The 22,476-nt window shown below is 36.1% G+C and overlaps 1 protein-coding gene across 1 annotated transcript; it reads right to left on the bottom strand.

Moving 5' to 3' along the window:
- Positions 1-80: 80 nt before the first annotated feature.
- Positions 81-21,113, bottom strand: LOC148696242 (uncharacterized). Its single transcript, XM_088695165.1, has 5 exons — positions 21,063-21,113; positions 3,849-3,935; positions 3,603-3,764; positions 2,455-2,536; positions 81-1,714 (listed from the first exon to the last, which is right to left on the bottom strand). Exons 1-5 carry the CDS (start codon positions 21,111-21,113, stop codon positions 321-323), a joined length of 1,776 nt encoding a protein of 591 aa, XP_088551291.1. The 3' UTR covers positions 81-320.
- Between the last annotated feature and the right edge of the window lie 1,363 nt (positions 21,114-22,476).

Genomic DNA, 22,476 nt, shown 5'->3' on the forward strand with positions numbered 1-22,476 from the left:
TGCAAGGAGATTTTAAATTAATGTGACCACATGGACCATGAATCATAAATTGATTAACAATATCATAAAGCTTTGGATTAAGAATTTTATCTGGTATTTCAGCTGAAATAATAGAATCAATATCAGACGGAGAAACACATTTGAAGTTTGACTTGAGCCATATTAATATATGAGAATGAGGTAAACCTCTTTTCTGAAATTCGATCGTGCAAACATCTGCTTATAAAAAGAATAAAAATAAGACAAACAAAGAAAAAACAAATGAGGTCAGTTTGATTTAAAAAAAAATTGCAAATTAATATAAGCAACAAAATAAATTTTTAAAACTTACTTGCTTCGACTTCCCCAAAAGGCTTTCCAGATTTTATAAAGTCAAGCATATCATCAAGTTTCATTTTAAACATGCGGGAAATTATATCAGGCCTATCCTTAGGTTTGAATCCTGGTTTTTTCTCAAATTCTCTAACAATTTCTGGCCATTTTATATTGCAAGTAAATGTTATGAACAAATCAGGAAGTCCATTTTCTCGACAAATAGCCATTGCATCATGATAATTATTAATCATATATCTAGGACTTCCTGTATATGAAGCTGGCAACACAACTTTTTGGCCCAAATTACTTGCATCGTTATCACCCTTTGCCACCGCATCATAAATCCCTTTGTAAACCTCACTTCTTAAATTTTTTTGGTTTTGTCTAATGTAATCCAACCTATCTTCTTCAAGTGTTGCATAAGAATCTACCAAATATTGTTGAAAAAGTCTTCCTCCTTTTAACAATGTTGTTAAACATGGTTCTCGTTCTTGAATTTGGTAAGCTATAAAAGCTCTCATGGGTATTCTTTGTCTTTTAGTTTTTGGACCTTTATAATTTTCACTCCACTTTAAATCTGGTCTATATCCATCTTCACCATATGGAAAAAGAATAGGATATTGCAAAGACATAAATTTTGGATTTAATTTTGTTACACGCTTTAACCCTTCACTTTTAGACTCTATAATAATGTCTCTATTAGAATCAGCAAATCCTATATCACCAACTATTAAACCACTTAATTCATCACTTGTTGGTTGGTCATATTGCTTGCTATCCGTTAGTTCTCTTGCTAATATTCTCATTTTTAAAGAAATTAGTCCATCAGTTTCATATTTATCCCTTGCTGTTCGAAATAGCTTAACTAACTTATTTGATGCATCAAACATTTTAATCAAACCTTCAACAATTTTTGGATCAAGTTTTTTATTATTTCCATCAGATTCAAAGGCTCTAAGACGATTCTGAACTTCATTATATGTATCATAAATATACAATTGAGCAAACTTTGGAGACTCATTGTCAGCTGGTAGAAGAGATCCCATCAGATGACAAACTTGCCCACTAATTTTGAAAATATAAGGGCTTGACCCATCATTAATTGAGTGATCAACTTTGGCACCCATTGAAGTAAATGAGAACATTGAATTGTATGCTCTAATGTTTTCTCGAAATGCTAAACTTTTTTGGCCTCCATTTGGATCAAGCAAAGATTCTAAAAAAGGTGGTGTCGCTTTTGAAGTTGGAAAAGCAATTTTTCCTTGTTGACAACAAAGAGTAAAAACAGGTTCATTTTTTTTAGATGCTTGTTTAAGAGATTCTTTTAACCAAAAGTAAGCACCACAGTGGATACATTTATAAGTTTTATCCCCAAAGTCCACATAACCTATTCCAACTCCTGCATAAAAAAACACACACATGAAAAGAAAAAAAACAAAGAAAATAGGACTTAAAATCAATACACCAATAACTAAATATCCAATTAGTACAATAAGGAATAATTTTTTATGTTAAAAAACATACCAGTTTTACTTTTCTGGAAAAATGCTTGACCCTTGCTCATAGAAAAGTGATTCTCAACATGAAACGTTTTTTCAAATGTGTTATCAAGATTACTCAAGAAATTAACAACTTTTTTTCCTTTTTGATCAGAAACGCAGACAATTTTTTCAGCAGATGTGACATGTTGTGCTTCATCACTATTAACATCTTTAATACCACATTGGATAACATCAGATGTGCTAGCACTACAATCATGTCTAAAATGTGAAGTTTCACATAGAAATCCATCAGTCTTGGAGAAAACAGCATTTTGACAATTTTCCATATAACTGGCTCTACACACTTTTCTTAGATGGCGGCTATATTCAACTGAGAGATTATATTCATCATCACTACTGTTTTCATTTTGGTCCACAACATCATTTACCAGTGCATTTATAGGTCTTTTAGACATAATGGAAAACAACTGTTATAACCAATTCAAAAACAAAGAATTGCAAAGAAGGAAAAAAAAAAGGACAAAACAAAAGAGAAAAAAAATTAATAAATATATAAGACAAACAATAAAAGAACATAATAAATATTAAATATAAGCCAATCAACCACATTGAAATTTCAATTCATAAAATTTTTTACCTCTTTTCTTTTGCCTCTGTATCAAGTGTGAAGAAAAATTATTTGTCTTCAGCCAGGGTACAGGTTGGAATTTTTTAAACACCTATGCACCAGAGAAATTTGTCACATTACACTGACAAAGTAAATAACCATTAACAAATTTGTACCCATGATTTCAATTCAAACATATACCAATCGGTGAGGAAACTCAAAATTCAATCCATCAACTTCAGCTCAGAAGTCCCATCTACGCATTTTTTGACAACAATAACAAAATTATTTCTTTTATCAAATCCCCAGAATAAAATGAAACATAACCCACAAAATTCCATTGATTTCTCACTTCTACTAAGTTTTCACAGCCAATCCAAGTACAGAAGCAAAAGGCAAACATTAAGCGTAAGAAGAAAAAAAAACCAAAATTACCAATTTTTCTGGATTCTTAATTATCTTATATCAACACATAGTGGGCATCCCCAATAACCCAAATCACCAAAAGTTTCAAACTTTAGCAAAAATTATCAAAATTAAACAAAATGGACATTGACTCAGAAACATATACACATAGCTGATGAATATATTCATATTCCCTGCAGAATAACCTGACCTACATCAAAAAGAGTAGGCAACAATGAATAATGAGACCTACACTTATCAATTTACACATAAATTCCAATTCTGAATCATTTAGGCTTCCAAAAAATTGCTCAGAAATGTTAAAGAAAATAAACAAACTGAAACAAAGTAACATGTACTGGATAATGAAGACTCACCCCAAATTCATATGAAGGTCTGCTACACACGTGATGACACGTTTACAAAGCCTTTCAAAGGTTGAGATTCAACTTTCAAATACGAAGACTTCAAGCCACAATTGTTCTTTCTAGCTACTTCAGCTACATAACCAGAAAAAAAATATATATATTTTAATTATAGTTAACCAATCTGGCTTAAGATTAATCAAAAAGCTTGGAAGTTTCATATGTAAAATCACACTTCAGGCTGCAAGTAGAATCAAAACCATGGAATTTCAAAACCACTCACCCTAAAAAGAGTGTACTGTTCACTCATCCCTCTCTATTTCTATCTTTGCAATCCGTACTGCTCCCTCCCTCTTTTTCTCTCTGTAACACTTACAGAATTATAGATCTCGTATGAACAGGTCTTACTTGCCCGTGTTCACGCCTCCCTCTCTCTTTCTCTCTCTGTAACACTTCCTCACCAAATCTAAACACTCGGCCCTCGATCTCACCAACTATAACCCTCACCCCTCCCAAGTCTAAAATGATAATACTGCGTACCCAACCCAATCTAAAACATCGAATCACACACTGAGATGCACAAAAAGACATTAACAAATCCAAAACGGAATACAAAAATTAAGAACCAGCAAGCAAAAAAATCAGAAAACTCACCGGAAAAAAGACATGAGCATCGACGAAGAAATCGCCCAACAAATGTGATTCAGAAGACTTCCTCTCTAATGATTCAAAGAAAACGCTCTGTTTTTGCGATAACGGTATCGCACAATACCAATTTCAACTTTTTTTTTTTTTTTTTCCAGCAAACGCCAAAAAACGTGAGACAAAAATGATATTTCTAGCAATCCAATCCTTTTGAACCACAAAAAGCACACTTGCTAATTCACTGGGGCAAAAGAAAGATGGGAAATTCAGAAGCAGTGCAAGAGGAAAATTTGAGGCACAAAGAAAAGCAAGGCAAGAGTAGGCATCAACGGCAGGACAACCAAAGAAAACCCTAAAGAGAGAACCAACAAAATCGAAGCAGGAGAACGGGCGATGATAGATGCGTGGCATAGGAGGGCATTTCCGTCATTTAACTGTGCAACCAAGAGTAAAAACGCCTGGTGGAAAACCAAACAGAGGGCATTTTTGCCACTTTACTGTCCGTGAACAGTAAACCCGAGTTTGGGTTTTAGTATAGGATAATAAATATATAATTTCGTCGAGAACTTTATGCGCATGTTGTTTGTTGACAAGTCATGATATGCGGATATCAACATACGATGAGTATGTTGGTAAATACCTGAAAGTTAAAGGTCATAATATGCAACTAGTGTAAAAGCACGAGTAAATTAAAACCAATTCAATCTAACAGTAAGAGTGCACAGTGCAGGAAGATCCCTTACTACAAATGCAAGCAGTGTTAGAGCATGAAAAAAAGTGCAATAAAAGTAAGAATAATCTCACCATGGTAGGATAGATATTACACGATTAACAAGAAATAAACTCTCTACATTGTCAGAAGTAGGTGTCAAAATCCGCCAATGATACCTCCTTACGATAGAATTCAGCTACTAATTTTTTAAAAAACGCAAAACAAAAAATATAAGTAAGTAAAACAAAAGGATATACTAAAATCTTACTTTTCGTAATATAATATTCCCTCGCTATAAAATCCATATAATTTTTTAAATCATACTATAAATAAGTATGAAAAATCGAAGTGAAAGGTATGCGAAGAATGCGAGTGAATCACAAATAACTCAGTAAATGTTCCCATCACCATGCCAGTGCGGACTTTGGAGGAGTGCCAAATGAGCCCCATCTTAAGGGGGGCCCAACTTTTAATTTTATATATACAGGAGAAATTTGAAATAGATCTAATTCTATAGCCCAACATTGGGATTAGTCCAATTTTAGTTACTTTTGACTTAGCTCCAATGACTAGGATTCCATGTCAGCAATTTTTCTGATTAGGTTGATTTTTTTGTATTGTTATTACTATTTTAGCCTCTTATAGATTTTGCATGTTCTCCATATATTTCCCACGTTTTAAATTTTTATCAGAATTCAAATTCATTGTTCAATGGTCCTTCATCTTTCTCCCAGATTTCTTGATAACAATTTTTGAATTTGAATTTCTTATCAATCTATTTTTAAGGAAGGCTTAATCACTTTTAACTTTCTAGTAACTTTCTATACAAATTACATGTGTTTATACGTGCAGATTTCTTCAGAAGACCTATTCTCTAGGTAAAATTTTTATGATCATGTTTTTCCTTCGTGGTTTGTCGATACTCAACCTTCTCCATCTATCAAAGGACTAAAACACAGCAGATTGAATGCCAATTAACTTTCAAGTAAGGTATATTATAATTGTTTTCCACTTTATTGTGCGAAGTCAGGTATGTATAACTTAATTAAGTACAAATTTGAAAAATATCCAAATAAATTCCTGTTTTGGAGAGTATTGTATCTTTTTATATTTTTTTTTTTTTTTTTAGAAAAACTAACGAAAATGATTTGAAAATTTTGAGTTTTAACAATAAGGACAAAATAAAGGGTAAAGTGAATAGTACCAAGATTGACTTTTTAGTGTAAAATATGGTTTTTCGTTAAAGTGAACAGTACCGAAAGCTTTTTGTTAAAGTTTTTTTTTTTTTTTTTTGAGGTTAAAAACTTCATTTCTTTGATACATATACGTTTCTTCAAATTCTTCCATTACTATTGTTTAGTAAATGTTACAAAGTTGACTATCCTCTTAAGTTACGTACTCATATTCATTTCCAAAAATTTTTTGGTTGGAACTAGAAATATGTATTTTCGATTTGATTCAGCCGAAATCAACACACAATCAAAAGCGAAAAATAGTTAGTAACTTCAAATTAAAATCATACTCGACCAAAAAAAAACATAAGTAACGTTAACAAAGTAAAAGAAGATATCATTCAAGATAAAAGCCAAGGAAATAACACACACACACACACACAAATATATATATATATATATATATATATATATATATATTATTGTCACTGATCACTTCGATCGTTGAAATTAGTTTCGTAGAATGCGTATCCCATCAAAACGATAGATTCACTAACACTTAAAAGTTTATTTATACTTTCATTAAGTATAACATAAGATTTTGTGGTATTCACTAGTGTAAATATTTTAAATTGAAGATCGAGTTCATTCATTGTATTCATATAGGGTCAAGGAGTGTAGCTGTAAAAAATCATCAAAATTGGAGTTAAAATAAAGGTTAAATCGTGATTTTTCATTGCTAACTGTAGAAAAGTTTTGTCCCGTTACTTGATCTCTGAATGTTTTTTTTTTTGTAATTTTTGGCGTATGCGATCTCTAAGTATATATAAACATATTTGATGGTTGGATCGTTGAAACTAGTTTCATAGAATGCGTATTCCATCAAAACAATAGATTTACTAACACTTAAAAGTTTATTCATACTTTCATCAACTATAATATAAGATTTTGTGGTATCCACTAGTGTAAATATTTTAAATTGAAGATCGAGTTCATTCATTGTATTCATATAGGGTCAAGGAGTGTAGTTGTAAAAAATCATCAAAATCAGAGTTAAAATAACAGTTAAATTGTGATGTTTTGTTGATAACCGTTGCAAAGTTTTGTCCCGTTACTTGATATCTGAATGTTTGCTTTTTGTAAGTTTTAGCGTATGTGATCTCGAAGCATATACAAACAAGTTTAACGGTTAGATCGTTGAAATTAGTTTCGTAGAATGCGTTTCCCATCAAAACAATAGATTCACTAACACTTAAGAGTTTATTCATACTTTCATTAAGTATAACATAAGATTTTATGGTGACTAATGTAAATATTTTAAATTGAAGATTGAATTCATTCATTGTATTCATATAGGGTCAAGGAGTGTAGCTGTAAAAAATCATCAAAATCGGAGTTAAAATAACCGTTAAATTGTGATTTTTCGTTGATAACCGTCAAAATGTTTTGTCCCGTTACTTGATCTTTGAATGTTTTTTTTTTACAATTTTTGTATTATACGATCTCGAAGTATATACAAACATGTTTGACAGTTGGATCGTTGAAATTAGTTTCGTAGAATGCGTATCCCATCAAAACCATAGATTCACTAACACTTGAGAGTTTATTCATACTTTCATTAAGTATAACATAAGATTTTGTAGTATTCACTAATGTAAATATTTTAAATTGAAGATTGACTTCATTCATTGTATTCATATAGGGTCAAGGAGTGTAGCTATAAAAAATCACCAAAATCAGAGTTAAAATAACCGTTAAATCGTGATTTTTTGTTGATAACCGTTGAAAAGTTTTGTCCCGTTACTTGATCTCTGGATGTTTATTTTTTTCAATTTTTGGCATATGAGAACTTGAAGCATATACAAACAAGTTTGACGGTTTGATCGCTAAAATTAGTTTCGTAGAATGCGTATCCCATCAAAACAATTTATACTTTCATTAAGTATAACATAAGATTTTGTGGTATCCACTAGTGTAAATATTTTAAATTGAAGATCGAGTTCATTCATTGTGTTCATATAAGGTCAAGGAGTGTAGTTGTAAAAAATCATCAAAATCGGAGTTAAAATAACCGTTAAATCGTGAATTTTTGTTGATAACCGTCGAAAAGTTTTGTCCCGTTACTTGATCTCTAAATGTTTGTTTTTTGCAATTTTTTGGCATATACAAACAAGTTTGACGGTTAGAACGTTGAAATTAGTTTCGTAGAATTCGTATCCTATCAATATCAATGGTGTATATATATTTATTAAGTAGATTTAAATTTATTTATTTTTTACGTATATCACTTAAGAAATTGAATGATATGTACATTTAAGCCGATCTAATGGTCACCAATTTTTAATATTTAATTTAATATATATATATATATATATATAAAATTATTATAGTTTTTAGGGGTATAAAATTGTTAAATTAATATATATATATAATTATTATAGTATTGTTTTTAGGGTTATAAAATTATAAAATTAATATTTTGCTTATCCTGTATTGTGTTACCCACGTGTATACACGAACCAACCCGTTATTTTAATAGGTGCTTATCGTGTTACCTGATAACAACACGATTCGTTATCGTGTTGACCCGAACACCTGTTAATTTCGTGTCGTGTCGGGTTATTGGATCGTTGTCAGGAATTGCCAGGCCTACTTCTAAATATCAATGTACCTACAGAATTTTTTATTTTTTATTTTTGAAGTGTCATCACAACCATTCATCAGCATCTCATTAGGTCCCCCAAAACAAGTGTTGTATTCGAATCGCTTGGATTGGAAGAGACATTAGATAAATGCATTTCAACTGATTATGTATCTTTAGGATGGCCAAAATACCCACGAGTATGAATAAACACGGTTACCCGTTTATTTAAAATTCACAATTACGGTTTATGATTATAATCGTTACCTGTGAAATATAAATGGGTGATTATGGGTAGTACCCTCGATTACAAATGGTTATCCATTTAAATGTTTATTTTAATATTTATAAATTTTTTTTTAAAAAAATTAAAACTAAAAACGTTAAAAACTATTCTACCTCTCCCAAAATCTCATCGCCGCTCATCTCTCTCCTCGATTACCTATCTATCTTGTGGAGCCGAAAATAATTCCAAAAACTGTGGAGGTGAAACGTAAATTTTTGGACGAAAATGATGAGATTACCCTCGAGGCACATTGGAATTCTCATGCGCATGCAACAGATAATAACGGTTCAATCAAGAAAGAGTCAAAGGTGATCAATATGAAATTTATTTCATATTCCTCTCTTCACTCCTCATTTATCCTTTATTTATTTTATTCAAAAAGTAATTCCCAAAACTTTCTATTTAAATTAGGAATAATTGTCATGTTAATTGCAAGATATTATTTCATATAATATCTTGCAATTAACACCCAAATACACCACAAAAGGCTGGCCACTCGCACCCTAAGGGCTGACCACCCTCATATAAAAACCACTCTTATCCCACCAAAATGCTAAGCCATTTTGCTACCCACAAACTCCTAAATACCTTCTTTTTTTTTTTTTTCAGAATTCTAACTTTGGCATTGGAGATTCTTCGGCCAAAGCCCCCCATTCATCATTGGCGCGTGAGGCTTTTGGCCTTAATCGAATGTGTTATTATTTTGCAGGTGCATTTTCGTCAAAGGAAGAGATGGCAAAAATTTGCATCCATAAATTGGTGCTTTCATTGAGAGTTTGATTCACACGCTCAATGAAGACTCTTGCATTCAAAGTTTCTCATTTCTCATTCGTTCGTAGATTTTTCGTACGTTCTTATTCCTAAATTATTTTATAAAATTCTTTGCATAAACATAAAAGAAAAGTATAATGATGGGAAATTCGGAAACCACGACGAACTAAACTTCCAATGTTCCAAGATCTAGACCAAGTGATGGAGATTATGACATAGTCCCACCACACCGATCCAAGAGGCTCAACACGGCGGCAAAATGAGTAACTTTGCCACCACAACGGTAGCCATGGCAACCATCATGGCAGTATGGAGTGGGACAGCTCCATGGCAGCAAGGCCACGAAGCAACAACAGCTACCACCTTGCAGTAATGAGCCTAGGCTCATGCCATAAGGCAACCCAGATCTAGCAGGCCGACGACGCTGTCATAGCAGCTGAGGCCTAAACATGGCCCAAGCAGTTGCAGTTACGACAAATGAAGTAGCCCAACAACGCGGGCCCAAGGCCAGCGTAAGCCCAATGCACCCTTGGCCCAAGGTCAAGCAAGCCAGACCACACTGTGCCCATGCGCCCCTCACATGGCTTGGTCCATTTCTACGGCCAAACCTATTATCGTGGTCCACCTTGCGATCCTGACCGGTCCAAGACCAGTTGAACCGTCCAGGCTTCAAATCTTAGGACCGACTATTGAATCGGGGTATTTTCACCCCGATTTTCTACAAATTTGACATATCTAGGCTCAAATTTTGCACCTGGAGTCCACTACACTTTTAGCACCCGTGGAGAAACTTACCGTCCAAGCTTTTTCATCCCCATGGCGAACAACACTTGTCTCAACAAGTCATAGAATTGACAAGACTCTCGCGCAGCAGATGATCTTGGTAAATCAGCTTTTGTAGTGTACCGAAATGCAGCGTGCCCCAAATAAGGGGTCTTAAAGTAGGACAAGGGTAGACGATGACCCTCTCCAGCAGAGTCCCGGCAATCAGCCTCTCAACCAGCCACGAATGAGCGTTTTAGCGATATGCACTCCCACCTAGGTCCCCGAGATAGCGTATACTTTCGTCTTAATGCGCAGAGAAGCGTGCACTCTCGGTTTGGCCTACAAACGAGTATACATTCATGGTTATGGGCCACACTCCGATAAACAACGTGGATAACCTTCCAAGTGAAGTGTTCATTTGCAGCTAGCCTCGCAAGGAGCATCATTCACCTCACATCGAAGTAAGCAGCACAACAGACGAAGAGAAGTAGTCACTCAATCTGTCTCAAGTTTAACTGGTAGTCTGCGAGTAGCCCACTTGCTTGCTAGGAACGTACTACATACAACCGCAGCCGCGATATAAAAGAGTCGAGCACAGAAAAGTAACCTAGACCAAAAGGTCACGACCGGGTGCAGCCAGAAGCTTCGTTGCCCATGTAGAGGTAAATTCAGGAAGAAGTTAAGAGGATCCTGACCAAATAACTGTGCGATTTCCAGCGCAACGAAGCTACTGACAGGGCACTTTGACGATACATGACCAACATAAGCAGGTCACCTTTCATTGACAAGATCGAGTAAATATAACCATCTCACATACACTGGCGAATACAATAATTACTTCTGAATAGACAAACGCATCAACTTAGCCTAATGGCACGCCAAGGAAAACAGGTACCAGAAGGACACACCAGCCCAACCACCAAGAACCAGAGGCAGGTCTTGTTTTCATCACTCTGAACGATTCAATACTAGAGCAGCACATTACCAGTAACTAAGCATTGCGGACCTAGTGGTCCAATTCCTCGTGCTACTCATAACCTGGCCCAAGCCAGCCTCAACCCCATGCCCATAGTCGTGCCTACCTACGCTCAAGGATTGAAATATCAGCCGATACAGCGATATATCGATATTTTCAACTGTCGATACCGATACTGGGGGGTAAGGCCATATATTCCCCTATATCGACAATATATCCCCGATAAGTGCGATATCTCCGATATTTTGCCGATATTCTCGATATTTCACAATACCTATAATAAAACCCAAAAAAATTCAAAAGTTTTGAAGCAAATTGAAACCCAAAAGATTTTTTAGAGGTATGTGGGCAGTGATTAGATATGTGTGAAGGCTTTTGGCAATATCCAATTCAAAAGATTTTTTGGAGTATCCATTAATTATTACTATAAATAATCTATGCACAATGAATTGAGGGGACATACGTGTCTTATCTGAAGAGAAAGAAATACAAAAATCCAAATATTAAATTTCTGGTCAAATATATCTTTAATATCCGTAAGAAAATGATGCACATGTGTCTAAAAATGACTACATAGACCTTCTTGACATTGCATGACAACCATCTGATGATGATAATAATCCAATTCAACAATGGATTATGACAGCTCACTTGGATGATGAACAAGGCAACCTTGATGCCGTTATAGCACAACATGCTGCCCAAGAAGGAGTTAATGTTGATAGAGTCATATCCTAAGATGTTAGGAGTGGAGATACTTCATCATTTGAAAGGGATATGCTTGGCACTCGGCAAGGTCAAAGACGTCCCTTGAGAGACGATGCCAGTACTAGTAGAAAGGAAAGTTCATCCAATTCGTCAGATAATGATGGAGGAAGTAATGATGGATCAGGAGTATTGAAGAAGGAAGACAATATAGCCCATTTACTATCGAGACTGATTTTACTCATGCCACCCAAGATGAGGATCATGGATGCAGAGAAGTTGGACTAGGCATTGGCACAATTGGGAAGCAATACTCAGGGAAAAGAAGTCAACCAATCAATCCATCTAAAGATAACATGGCGATCAGTTTTGGATCTATGAGCATAGGAACTAGACCTAATACTAACTCAAATGAATCTTATGATGGCTATGGGTATGTCATGTCTGTTTATAGTGGAACTAGTTATGGAGCTTAAGATGATGAAACAGACTATGGACCTACTAGTTGGGTTAATCCTAACTATCCCATGTATGAGAGGACAGTAGGGAGCTCAAGAGAGACATATGTGCACCATGTTCAAACATGGCTTACAAACTACTTGGGTTACATAACTTGGTATGACTATTGTATGAATCTAGATGGTTGTTCCCCATTGTTTGAACCTCATAGGAGCTCTTCATTTATGTAGTTAGACACTTATCTAAATTGTAATCTAATGTTTAAACAAACTATGGATTTATGCATGGTTTATTCATTCTAATAAACATTTTATTAGAAAACTTTTCGTTAACGCGCATTACATACCACTTATATTTCATCATATGTATATCTTATTATTAGTAAATTTTGAGTTTTATTTGTTCAATACATTCATTGATAATGTACACAACATCTATGAAAGTTTTAGACCAAAATTATGTGTTTCAATGCCTATATTTGTCATTTTTGTTGATTTTTTCCCGATACCTAAAACGATAACGATATATCCCCCGAAATATCAGTAAATTGGAGGCCCGATATTATCTGCACGGCCGATATTTTAATCCTTTCCTGCTCCATGACTCTTGACCACCTTTGATTTGTCATCATGGCTCTTAGCCGTGCTGATCTTGCACCACGGCTCCTAGTCGTGCCATGCGGCTCTTATCTACGTCAACCAAGCCCACGACACTTCAAACTTCAAAGCATCCAGTGATGAAGCAGAATACGAGGCTTTATTAATAACCCCTATTAGCAAAAGACTTAGTGGTGAAGAAGCTTGCAATCCATTCAGATTCTCAGCTGACCACCATCATAATAATACACGATGAAACATCTAAGGATGGCGCAATACTTGGAGATGGTCTAAGAGCAGCTCACTGTGCTTCCCAACTACACCCTTACGTGGGTTCCACAAACAGTTCGAAGTCTCAAGAAGATTGCCGAACAAGACCTCACAGGCTGAGGATTATTTTAGTTGTTCGGTAGTCTAGCTTTCTTCAGCTGCACTCAGAACAACAACTTCCATGCTCTCCAGTGTGAGACGGTAAACCAATTCACTGACACCCATTTGGTTAAGCTCTCCAGTGCAAGAGGGTAAACTAATTCCTTAACACCCATTTGGCAAAATTATTCAGTGCGAGAAGTTAAACTAATTGATCTCCAGTGCGAGAAGGTAAATTAATTCCCCAACACCTTTCTGGGTATGCTCTCAAGTGCGAGAGGGTAAACCAAACCCCCGACACCCAACTAGGTAAGTTCTCTAGTGCGAGAGGATAAACTAATTTCCTGACACCCATCTGAGTCTGCTCTTCAGTGTGAAAAGGTATACTAATCCCCCAATACCCATCTGGGTATGCTCTCCAGTGCGAGAGGATAAACCAATTCCCCAACACCTATTTGGATTTGCCCTCCATTGTGAGAGGATAAACTAATTCTCCGACACTCATCTGGATCTACTCTTCAATGGAAGGGGGCAAACTGCCTATGAATTTCCACATAACCACTCATGTTGATTTGATTAGTTAATGATCTTCATATTCCATAGATCTTTATTATGTTGTGATGCAAGCCACATATCTCAAATGATCGAATACTCGAAGACCAACTAAGCAGCAAATGGTTAAATGGCAACATCCGACGACAAACTCAACAATTCGATGCCCAAGAAGCTAAAATCACAACCATAATGATTCTGTGGGATTGTTAGCTTTTTCGAAGTAGCGTGCCTAACTAGCAGTTCTGTGGCTAAAAGTTTTGCAACACGTTTCAACCAAGCTACTTTCAAGAAAAACGAAGATGGAGTAAAGCGAAGAAAGCGGTTTATTTCTACAAATTGATAAACTTACAAGAAGGTTGTCACAATTTGACATAAGCTAAACAAAATATACTATTCATTTAGCAGTTTGGATGACATTGGGCTCTCCAACAATGATTCTGCCCTCAGCAGCCACTTCGCACTCACAATTTGTTTAACTAACACTTCATCATCAGTAGCTCTGATCTTGGTAGCTCCGTCCTCAATTGCTCTATCTATGGCTGTTGAGAAATCAAACGTAAGCAATTTCCTCCTTCTTGGCAAGCAATATAAACGTGGCAGCCCAAACCGTGGCCTATGCCATGCCATTTCCTCAACGTATACTGAGCCAGCCTTTAGCTCCAGCTAAGTCGAGCAACCTAAGTTGTGGCCCCTGCCACACCACTTCCTCGATCCATGCCAAGCCGACTCCTAGCCTTTGCCAGCAGACGTGTCTCACCACCCCGACAACTGCCCCGCAATAGCACTACCCAAGAAGAAGACAAAAACAATTAAGTTTTTCTTACCTTGGTGCGGCGCAGAGAAGACAAAGAAATCAACACAAGACAGTTTTTTGCACAGGCAAACGAAGAAGAATGCTAGAATAAGGGAACAAGTATCATCTAGCTTTCTCTCTTTCTTGTAAGGATAAATAATTGCCTTCCGAAGTTGATTTAATCCCTTACTTAAGGTAGACTTAAATAGGTTTTGGTGGCAATTTATTTTATTTTCCTAGAAGATCTAATTTCAAGTCCTAACGGGAATCTGCACTAAAGTTGGAGATCTCTACACCTACTACCTGTGGGGGCATTTTTGGAGCAAAAAATAATGCCAAAAATCGTGGAGGTGACAAGTGGATTTTTGGACAAGAAGGATGAGATTACCCTCGAGGCACACCAGAATTCTCATGCGCATGCAACGGACAATAACGGCTCAATCAAGGAAGAGTCAAAGGTGATCAATATGGAATTTATTTCATATTCCTCTCATCACTCCTCATCAATCCTTTATTGATTTTATTCAAAAGGTAACTCCCAAAACTTCCTATTTAAATTAGGAATAATTGACATATTAATTGCAATATATTATTTCACATAATATCTTGCTATTAACACCCAAATACACCATAAAAGGCCGGCCACTACTCACCCTAAGGGCTGGCCACCCTCCTATAAATACTCCTCTTATCCCACTGCTAAGCCATTTTGCTACCCACAAATTCTTAAATACATTTTTTTTTCAGAATTCTAACTTTGGCATCGAAGATTCTTCGGCCAAACCCCCCCAATTCATAATTGGCGCGTGAGGCTTTTGGCATTAATTGAATGTGTTATTATTTTGCAGGTGCATTTTCGTCAAAGGAAGAGGTGATGAAAATTTGCATCCACATATCTCTCATCTCCATAAAACAATCAGTTCGTTACCCACTCTTAATCGTTGACGATGGCAGCTCCCACCAAAATCATTGACCTTCGTTAGCTTAATAAGAATATGCATAGACATATAAATTTCGATGAAAGAATACGTTACAAGTGTTGCGGAGTAACTTTACGATCACACACAGATACTTGTTTTCTTCACGTTATTCATAGAAAGTACGTCCTCTCTTAGTATGATTGTAACTAATTTTCAACTTCGAAGTAATAAGCTAATAAATACATCATGTTTATTTCTTCAGATCGTAATCCTTTCCAACCTTGAAAATTCACTACTAAATCATATATCAACAGTAAATTATGAATTGATATTTATCAACTAAAAGTGGAAATATTAACCCACACAGAAACACAAAATAAGTAAATATACAATTTTATTTATTTATTATTATTATTATTATTTAATCAAAAACTGTGAGGGCAAGATGGCCGCACCCGCCTTGCATATTTCAGCTTCCACATATTTCAACTGTAAGATGTTAAACACTAAGTTGTAATTCCAGATTTACCTGGAAATCTGAAAAACTGAGGTTTTAAATCAGCCAACATTTGGACAAGGTTCTTCCCCAATCCCCCCCATAATACACACTGTGACCAACGATGATTTGCTTATATCGTTTGGTTAATGTCTGGTTGTTTGTAGTAGTTAGTAAGATGGAGACTCAAACATGAATTTGAACCTCATTATTACTAACCAATTGTGAGGCTAAACTCACTCTCCTCCCTTTTAGTGTAGATAGTATCGTTTATTTAAAAAATAAAAATAAAAATAAAAAAAAGATGGAAACTCAAAGCAAGAACCAAAATAATGAACCAATTAATCTTGATCAAGATTTGGACCAATGTGAATCGAACTTGGATGATGACTCTGGTAGAAAGAGAAAAATAACCTCAATTGTCTGGCAGTATTTGAAGGAAAAAAAAAGTTTTGTGGGGAGGAGAAAGTTGTCTGTAACACCATTGGAAAACTAGGTTAGCCTTGAGCTCCACTATAAAACGTCATCTTTATGTTCACATTTTAGAACATGTCCTCTAATGACGACAAAGAAGAAGAGTCCAAGTATAACAGTGATGAGTCTGTTAAATACAAATATTATATTATATTACGTTTATTCATAACAGTTAAAAATATCTTCAGTGATTTGTTATTTTAATTTTCAGAATGGTATGAGATTAAAAGATTGAAATACGGAAATGCGTATTAAATGTTCTTATAACGGCATTTAATTGTCAGAAAAAAAAATTATGAAAAGGTTTATTTTTTAATTTTCAACTTGTAAAAACCGGTAAACGGGTAAACAGTTAACAACATGTAAATGGATAAAGGGGTATACGGCTATGGTTAAACGGATAAGCGTTATGGGTACAGTTAACCATTTACAAAGGGCTATTCCATACCCGTTTATGCAATTACCTAATAAGTAAACGATTATGCGGGTAAAAACTTAAACAATTATGGATAAATAACTGCAGTTACCCGTCTGCCATAACCGTTGTCCATTCCTAACCTCTATTACGTCAATTTCCAATATTATATTAGTCCTATCTGTAAAATCTCATGGATTATGTACGCATACCCTTTTTTGTCCTTTTAAAACCATGCATTCTAGTGGTGTCATGGACATGGGGAGCAACTTGCATGAAATCAGTTCTCCGTCTTGTGACGTTTTGGATTATAATGCAATGCTACATAGAAAAATTTATACATAATTTGATTACTAGATCAAGACGTTATGATGACAATGAATCCGTTCTATACAATTCATTCTTCATGGTCCTGATGCTAGTTTAGCAACAATGAGCATTATTTTAAACCAGAATGTACAGCCCTTTTGACCAAGAATAATGGCACATTTAGTTTCTTTTTTTTAGTAAACGATATTATCTATTCTAAGGGAGAGAGGGGTGGGCTTAGCCTCACAATGGGCTAACAATTATGTGGTTCAAATTTTCCTTTGGCAAGAATCGAATCTAAGACATCTCACTTACAAATGAAGAGGAATACCACTAGACCATAGTACTAAGTGGCGTCACATTCAGTTTCTAGATGTAGAAGCAATACCTTAATTAAGCAGCTTCATTGCAGGATCTTAGAAACCAAAGCCGGACTAAATTAACAAGCTAAAGTATATTATATTGTTAAAATATGAACGTTACTAAATTAACAAGCAGACCAAACCCGTATTATTCGAAGTTATGTCATCAATTTAAGAAAATAGCTATTGTACAAAAGCAAAAGTTAAGAGTGCGCAACCTAAAAGCTTAGGGTTTAGGTTGAACAAAAATCTAGAAGTTGAACAAATATTTGTGTGGTTTCACCAACTTATTCGCGTGTATGCATTCATATATATATATATATATATATATATATATATATATATATATATCTATTTGATTTCAGTAATATCTACCGTGTTGTCACTCTTATATATTATAAGAGGTAAATTAATTTTATCACGTAACACGCTGAATATAATATTCAAATAAAAGTTTATACTTTAATAAAAACATATATAAATATACCATTCTGACAATTTTGGTTCTCCCAATTTTTTTGGGGCGGTCATCTAGCTGCAATGGGCTTGGGCTGGTCCTGATCGTAGAGAAAAATATGTACAAAAAATGAAGGATGAAAAAAAAGTGAACGAATAATCGTCGGAGAGATGTAGAAAAAATATATAAGTAAATGCACACATAATGAAAACTAAAACCAAAACCCATAAACCATTTGTAGTCTTGGCACAAAACTTATAGCTCAATTTTTTAACTAGTTAAAACTTTTACCCTAATAGGGTATGTCATGAATTCAAATGTTTCTCCATCTATACATCTGCATAGAAGAATAGACCAAAATTTGAAATTTTGTAAGTGAGTACTTGGGCAAATTATAGCTTATTTATTCACCTGGTCACAAGATTTGATTATTATTATTTTTTGTTGAAAGTAAAATATCATTAATGGAATGGAATATTACAATTTGTGATAGGTGGGCCTAAATTCAAACAAAACAAAAAAATCTTACATAAACAAAGCAAAACATAATAGAGTAGACAAACTTAAGCAAAATCATATCTACAACCCAATACATAAAGGGAGACCGACAGAAACTTAGGCCGATAGGCAACAATTCTAAAAAATAAATAAATGAACTCTAATCTCAAGCAGCAAAAAAGCAAACCTCCACCTCCACCGCATCCTCTTCAAAGAAAAACATTGCTCCAAACTAAAAAGTGCACCCAAATCAAAATTAAATTTGAAAGTGTTATGCAAAATTAATCTGCCAAAGGGCCACAACATCCACGACCATAGAGGTGGTGTCACGAATGACCTTGTACATAAAATCGACATTTTTAAAAACATGGAAGCCCGCTAGGCCCACTCCATTAAACTCACTAAATTGCTTGCATTATCTTTCTTTATTTTGGGGTCCATCACCCGTGACCAATCAATTATAAATCATTAATATTGTGAAAAAAAATTAGACTAGGTCGAGTCTTATTTTTGAGTTTTGATTCTAGTAGGCTACAATCATACATAGTTGTTTGTATCATAATTGACCGAGCAAGCAATGTTAATCCGGCCGCCTGGAAACAACATTACAAGTATCACTCACTCATTAATACCTATATCTCGTATCATCTAGTAGGTTTATAACAGTATTGTTTTAGACAATCATAAATTGAATGACATGTGTAGATGCAAATTTTCACATTCTTCTTCTTTGATGAAAATGCACCTGCAAAATAATAACATCTAAGATTAAGGTTAAGAGCTTCACGTGCCCAAGATGAATGGGAGGGGCTTTGGCCGAAGAATCTCTAATGCCAAAGTTAGAATTTGAGAGAAAGAATTTACAGAATTTTTGGGACAGAATTAGACTTAAGTTTTTGGAGAAATGAAAGGCTATATATAGGGTGTGGCCGGCCCTATTTGGAGAAATAGGGACCGGCCACTTATAGTAGAATTTTGACCTTGATTGCAAGATATTATGTCAAATAATATCTTGCAATCAATTTGGTAATTAATCAATTAATTTGAAAAGAATAATCGGGAGTTAGCTTGTGGGTGATGATTTGACGAGGAGTGATGAGAAGGTTTTGAATAAATACAATTTTGATCACCTTTGACCTCGATTGAGCTATTATTGTTTGTTGCATGCGTGTGGGAATCCCGGTGTGCCTTAAGGGTAATTTTGTCCTTTTAACCCAAAAATCCATGTGTCGCCTCCATAATTTTCTTTATTATTTTTGCCTCCACAAATGCCCCCACACCTGTTGGGCTGCTCGTAGGAAAAGGCAGCAGGTGTAGAGATCTTCTTGTTTTAGGAAACATATGATTGTTTCCTATTTTGATGTAGATTCCCTCTTTAATTAGAAATTAGATCATTCTAGGAAAAGGAAATAAATTACTTCTAAAGTCTATGTAAGTCTACCTTAAGTAGATTATTAAATCAACTTCAGAGAGGAATTTACTCTACTCTACAAGAGAGAGAAAGCTAGAGGATATTTGTTTCCCCTTCCCTAGCAATCTTTTACACTTGCCCATGCAAAGGACCATCTTTCATTGCTTTCTTCATCTTCACGCCACACCAAGGTAAGAAAAAATTAATTTTTCCTCATCTTCGTAATTTTTGGGAGCAACAGAGCTTGAAATTTAGCTCGATGAGGGTCGAGGATGTGTGAAAAATTGGTTGGAGAGGGCCACGACATGGCTGCTGTTGGCTTGGTGCGGCGGTGGCTAGTTGGGCCAGGTGCGGCTCGACTCGGGCCGAGCTGATAAGCGCTTGAGTGCTGGGCCAGACCTGGCATGGGCCAAGTTGGTGAGATGGACTTGGGCTTCGGCCCATGCGAAAGAGTGTCAGAGAGAGGGAGGCGTGAGGGCGCCAGTTCTCTCCAGTCGATTTGGGTCTTGAGGCCTGCGGGCCGAGAGGGAATTAGGCCAAGCTATGGAGCTTGGCGCGGTTGCTGGGCTTCTGCGGCTTGGGTCGTGGGGCCTGGCACACCAACTTTTTATTTTTATTTTTTTTGTGCAGCCATCTAACGAATTTTTCCTCGCATCTTTGTAAAATTTCATTAAGAATGTCTTCCTCAAGCCATAAGAGTGACTATGGTGTGCAGCCATTGTATCGTCAATGCAGGTCGTTGAGTAAGGTGGGCTACTTCTAAGCTGCTCATTTCAAGATTAGCTCCGATGACTCGTTTAGAGACTTCCTTAAGGTATATAAGCATGCCATTTCGTCAAGGATGCGCGTGAAGCGTATCAAGGAAGGTAGCTTTCATGAGCCATGTAGTAGGGCTCAGCGAGCTATCAAATTTCACCCTTACTACTTTGTGTTGGGATTTACTTTTCCCATGCCGTGTTTCTTCCAAGAAGTGCTTTGTTTCATGAAGTGTGCCCCCGCTCAATGTTCTCCAAATGCGACCCGTGTGATGGTGGGGTTTCTCAATCTTTGACTGGATCTAATTGTCAACAAATTCTGGTACCTCTTTGACATTGGCCATATCGAGGGAGTCGGGCAGCTGTGATCCCGTCATAGGCTCTTTGATCATTCTAGTGAGGGAGATCATGACTGGGCTAAGGAGACTTTGGAGATAAGTGGAGAGTGAGAGTCTGATTCTTCCTTCAAGCTGCGTGTTTCGAGGGTTTTCATCTCCGATAAGTAGGCTGCTTTATACTTTTGCTGAGCTGCTTTCTGATTTATTGATTGTCCTCCTCTGCTCTTGTAGATTTGGAATTCAATTCAACTCCCAAGACTTCTCTAGATATGAAGAAGGAGCATGTTGCACTAAGTATCCCTTCTGAGTATCTTGAGTGGCGTTGGTTGCTTAGTCCTCTTCACCGAGAAAAAGGTGGGCTGCCCTGAAAGAAGAGATAAAGCGAATCAAGGCAGAGATGTTGGCTCGTCCGATTGCCATTATGGAACCTGCTGCGAATGAAGGTGTAAAAAAATGATCTTCCCAACCTGCTCAAGAGATGTCGGTTGAAAAAAAACCGAAGACTTCTTTCGCTACTCGTGAGGATCCGTCTGCTACAGAAAAGCATGTGATTGACTTGACTTCTTCCAAGGGGAAGAAAGATTAAGGCTGCTAGATCTGAACCAATGATGCCTGCAGTGACAAAGGTGGCTAGTACAATTGCTGACAAGATTGCTCATCGTAGAGGATCCGTTGTGCCCCCAGTGCTGAAATTTATGCCAAAACGTCCGTCATGGGTTAAGTCTGGTTCACTTTTGGAGAGACTTGCTACTATGAAAAGTGATAAGGTGGACTTTGCTGCTCGAGCGGCGCCAAAAACTACTTCTCTAGCTGCTGAAACTGATTCACTTGCTGAGAAAGAAGGGACTGCTTGTGTTGACAGTTGTGAGAAATCCACCAAGCCTGTTTTTGGGGAGGCTACTGAGATTTGTGCACTTTTGAAACCAGATCTGCTTGAAGACACGGACGTGTGTGCTAAGTTTGTAGGTAGCGTTAAAGGGGTTGTCTGCGCGAAGCATACGACTAAATATAGGATGACTGCTCTACTTGCTATGATGCAAAAAACGATGATTCTGGCACCCAAGTCTATGCTCATTGACCAAGAGGATATCAAGGCTGCCAAAGGGGTGGCAATGACTATGACAGCCGAAGCTTACTCTTTGGCTGAGAAGATCAAGAGGTTGGAGTCTGAGCTTATTGCTTTGAAGGGTTTAACATCTTTGCCACCACTTCTCTACAGCTTGAGACTGCTCGCCAAGAGATCGTTGATTTGAAGACTAGGCTTAATGCGATCCAAGTTAAGTATGAAAGTGTAGAGAATGAGATTTGATGTTACATACCTCAGATTCAAGATCTTGAACGTGTTGTCTCTGAGCTTCGTTTCGTTGCTTCTGTAAAGGATGAAGAGCTAATTGTTGCTTAT

This window comes from Pyrus communis, chromosome 6, assembly GCF_041283825.1.
Source record: "Pyrus communis isolate YQ-2024b chromosome 6, ASM4128382v1, whole genome shotgun sequence".
NCBI lineage: Eukaryota > Viridiplantae > Streptophyta > Magnoliopsida > Rosales > Rosaceae > Pyrus > Pyrus communis.

What these genes read in the sequence shown, in the direction of transcription:
- LOC148696242 (XM_088695165.1), bottom strand. Translation starts at nt 21,113, where the DNA reads ATGACGGGATCACAGCTGCCCGACTCCCTCGATATGGCCAATGTCAAA. An exon ending in ATGCTCATGTCTTTTTTCCG is followed by an intron (nt 3,765 to 3,848) that starts GTGAGTTTTCTG and finishes TGTGCATCTCAG; the next exon opens with TGTGTGATTCGATGTTTTAG. An exon ending in ACAGAGGCAAAAGAAAAGAG is followed by an intron (nt 1,715 to 2,454) that starts GTAAAAAATTTT and finishes TTTTTTATGCAG; the next exon opens with GAGTTGGAATAGGTTATGTG.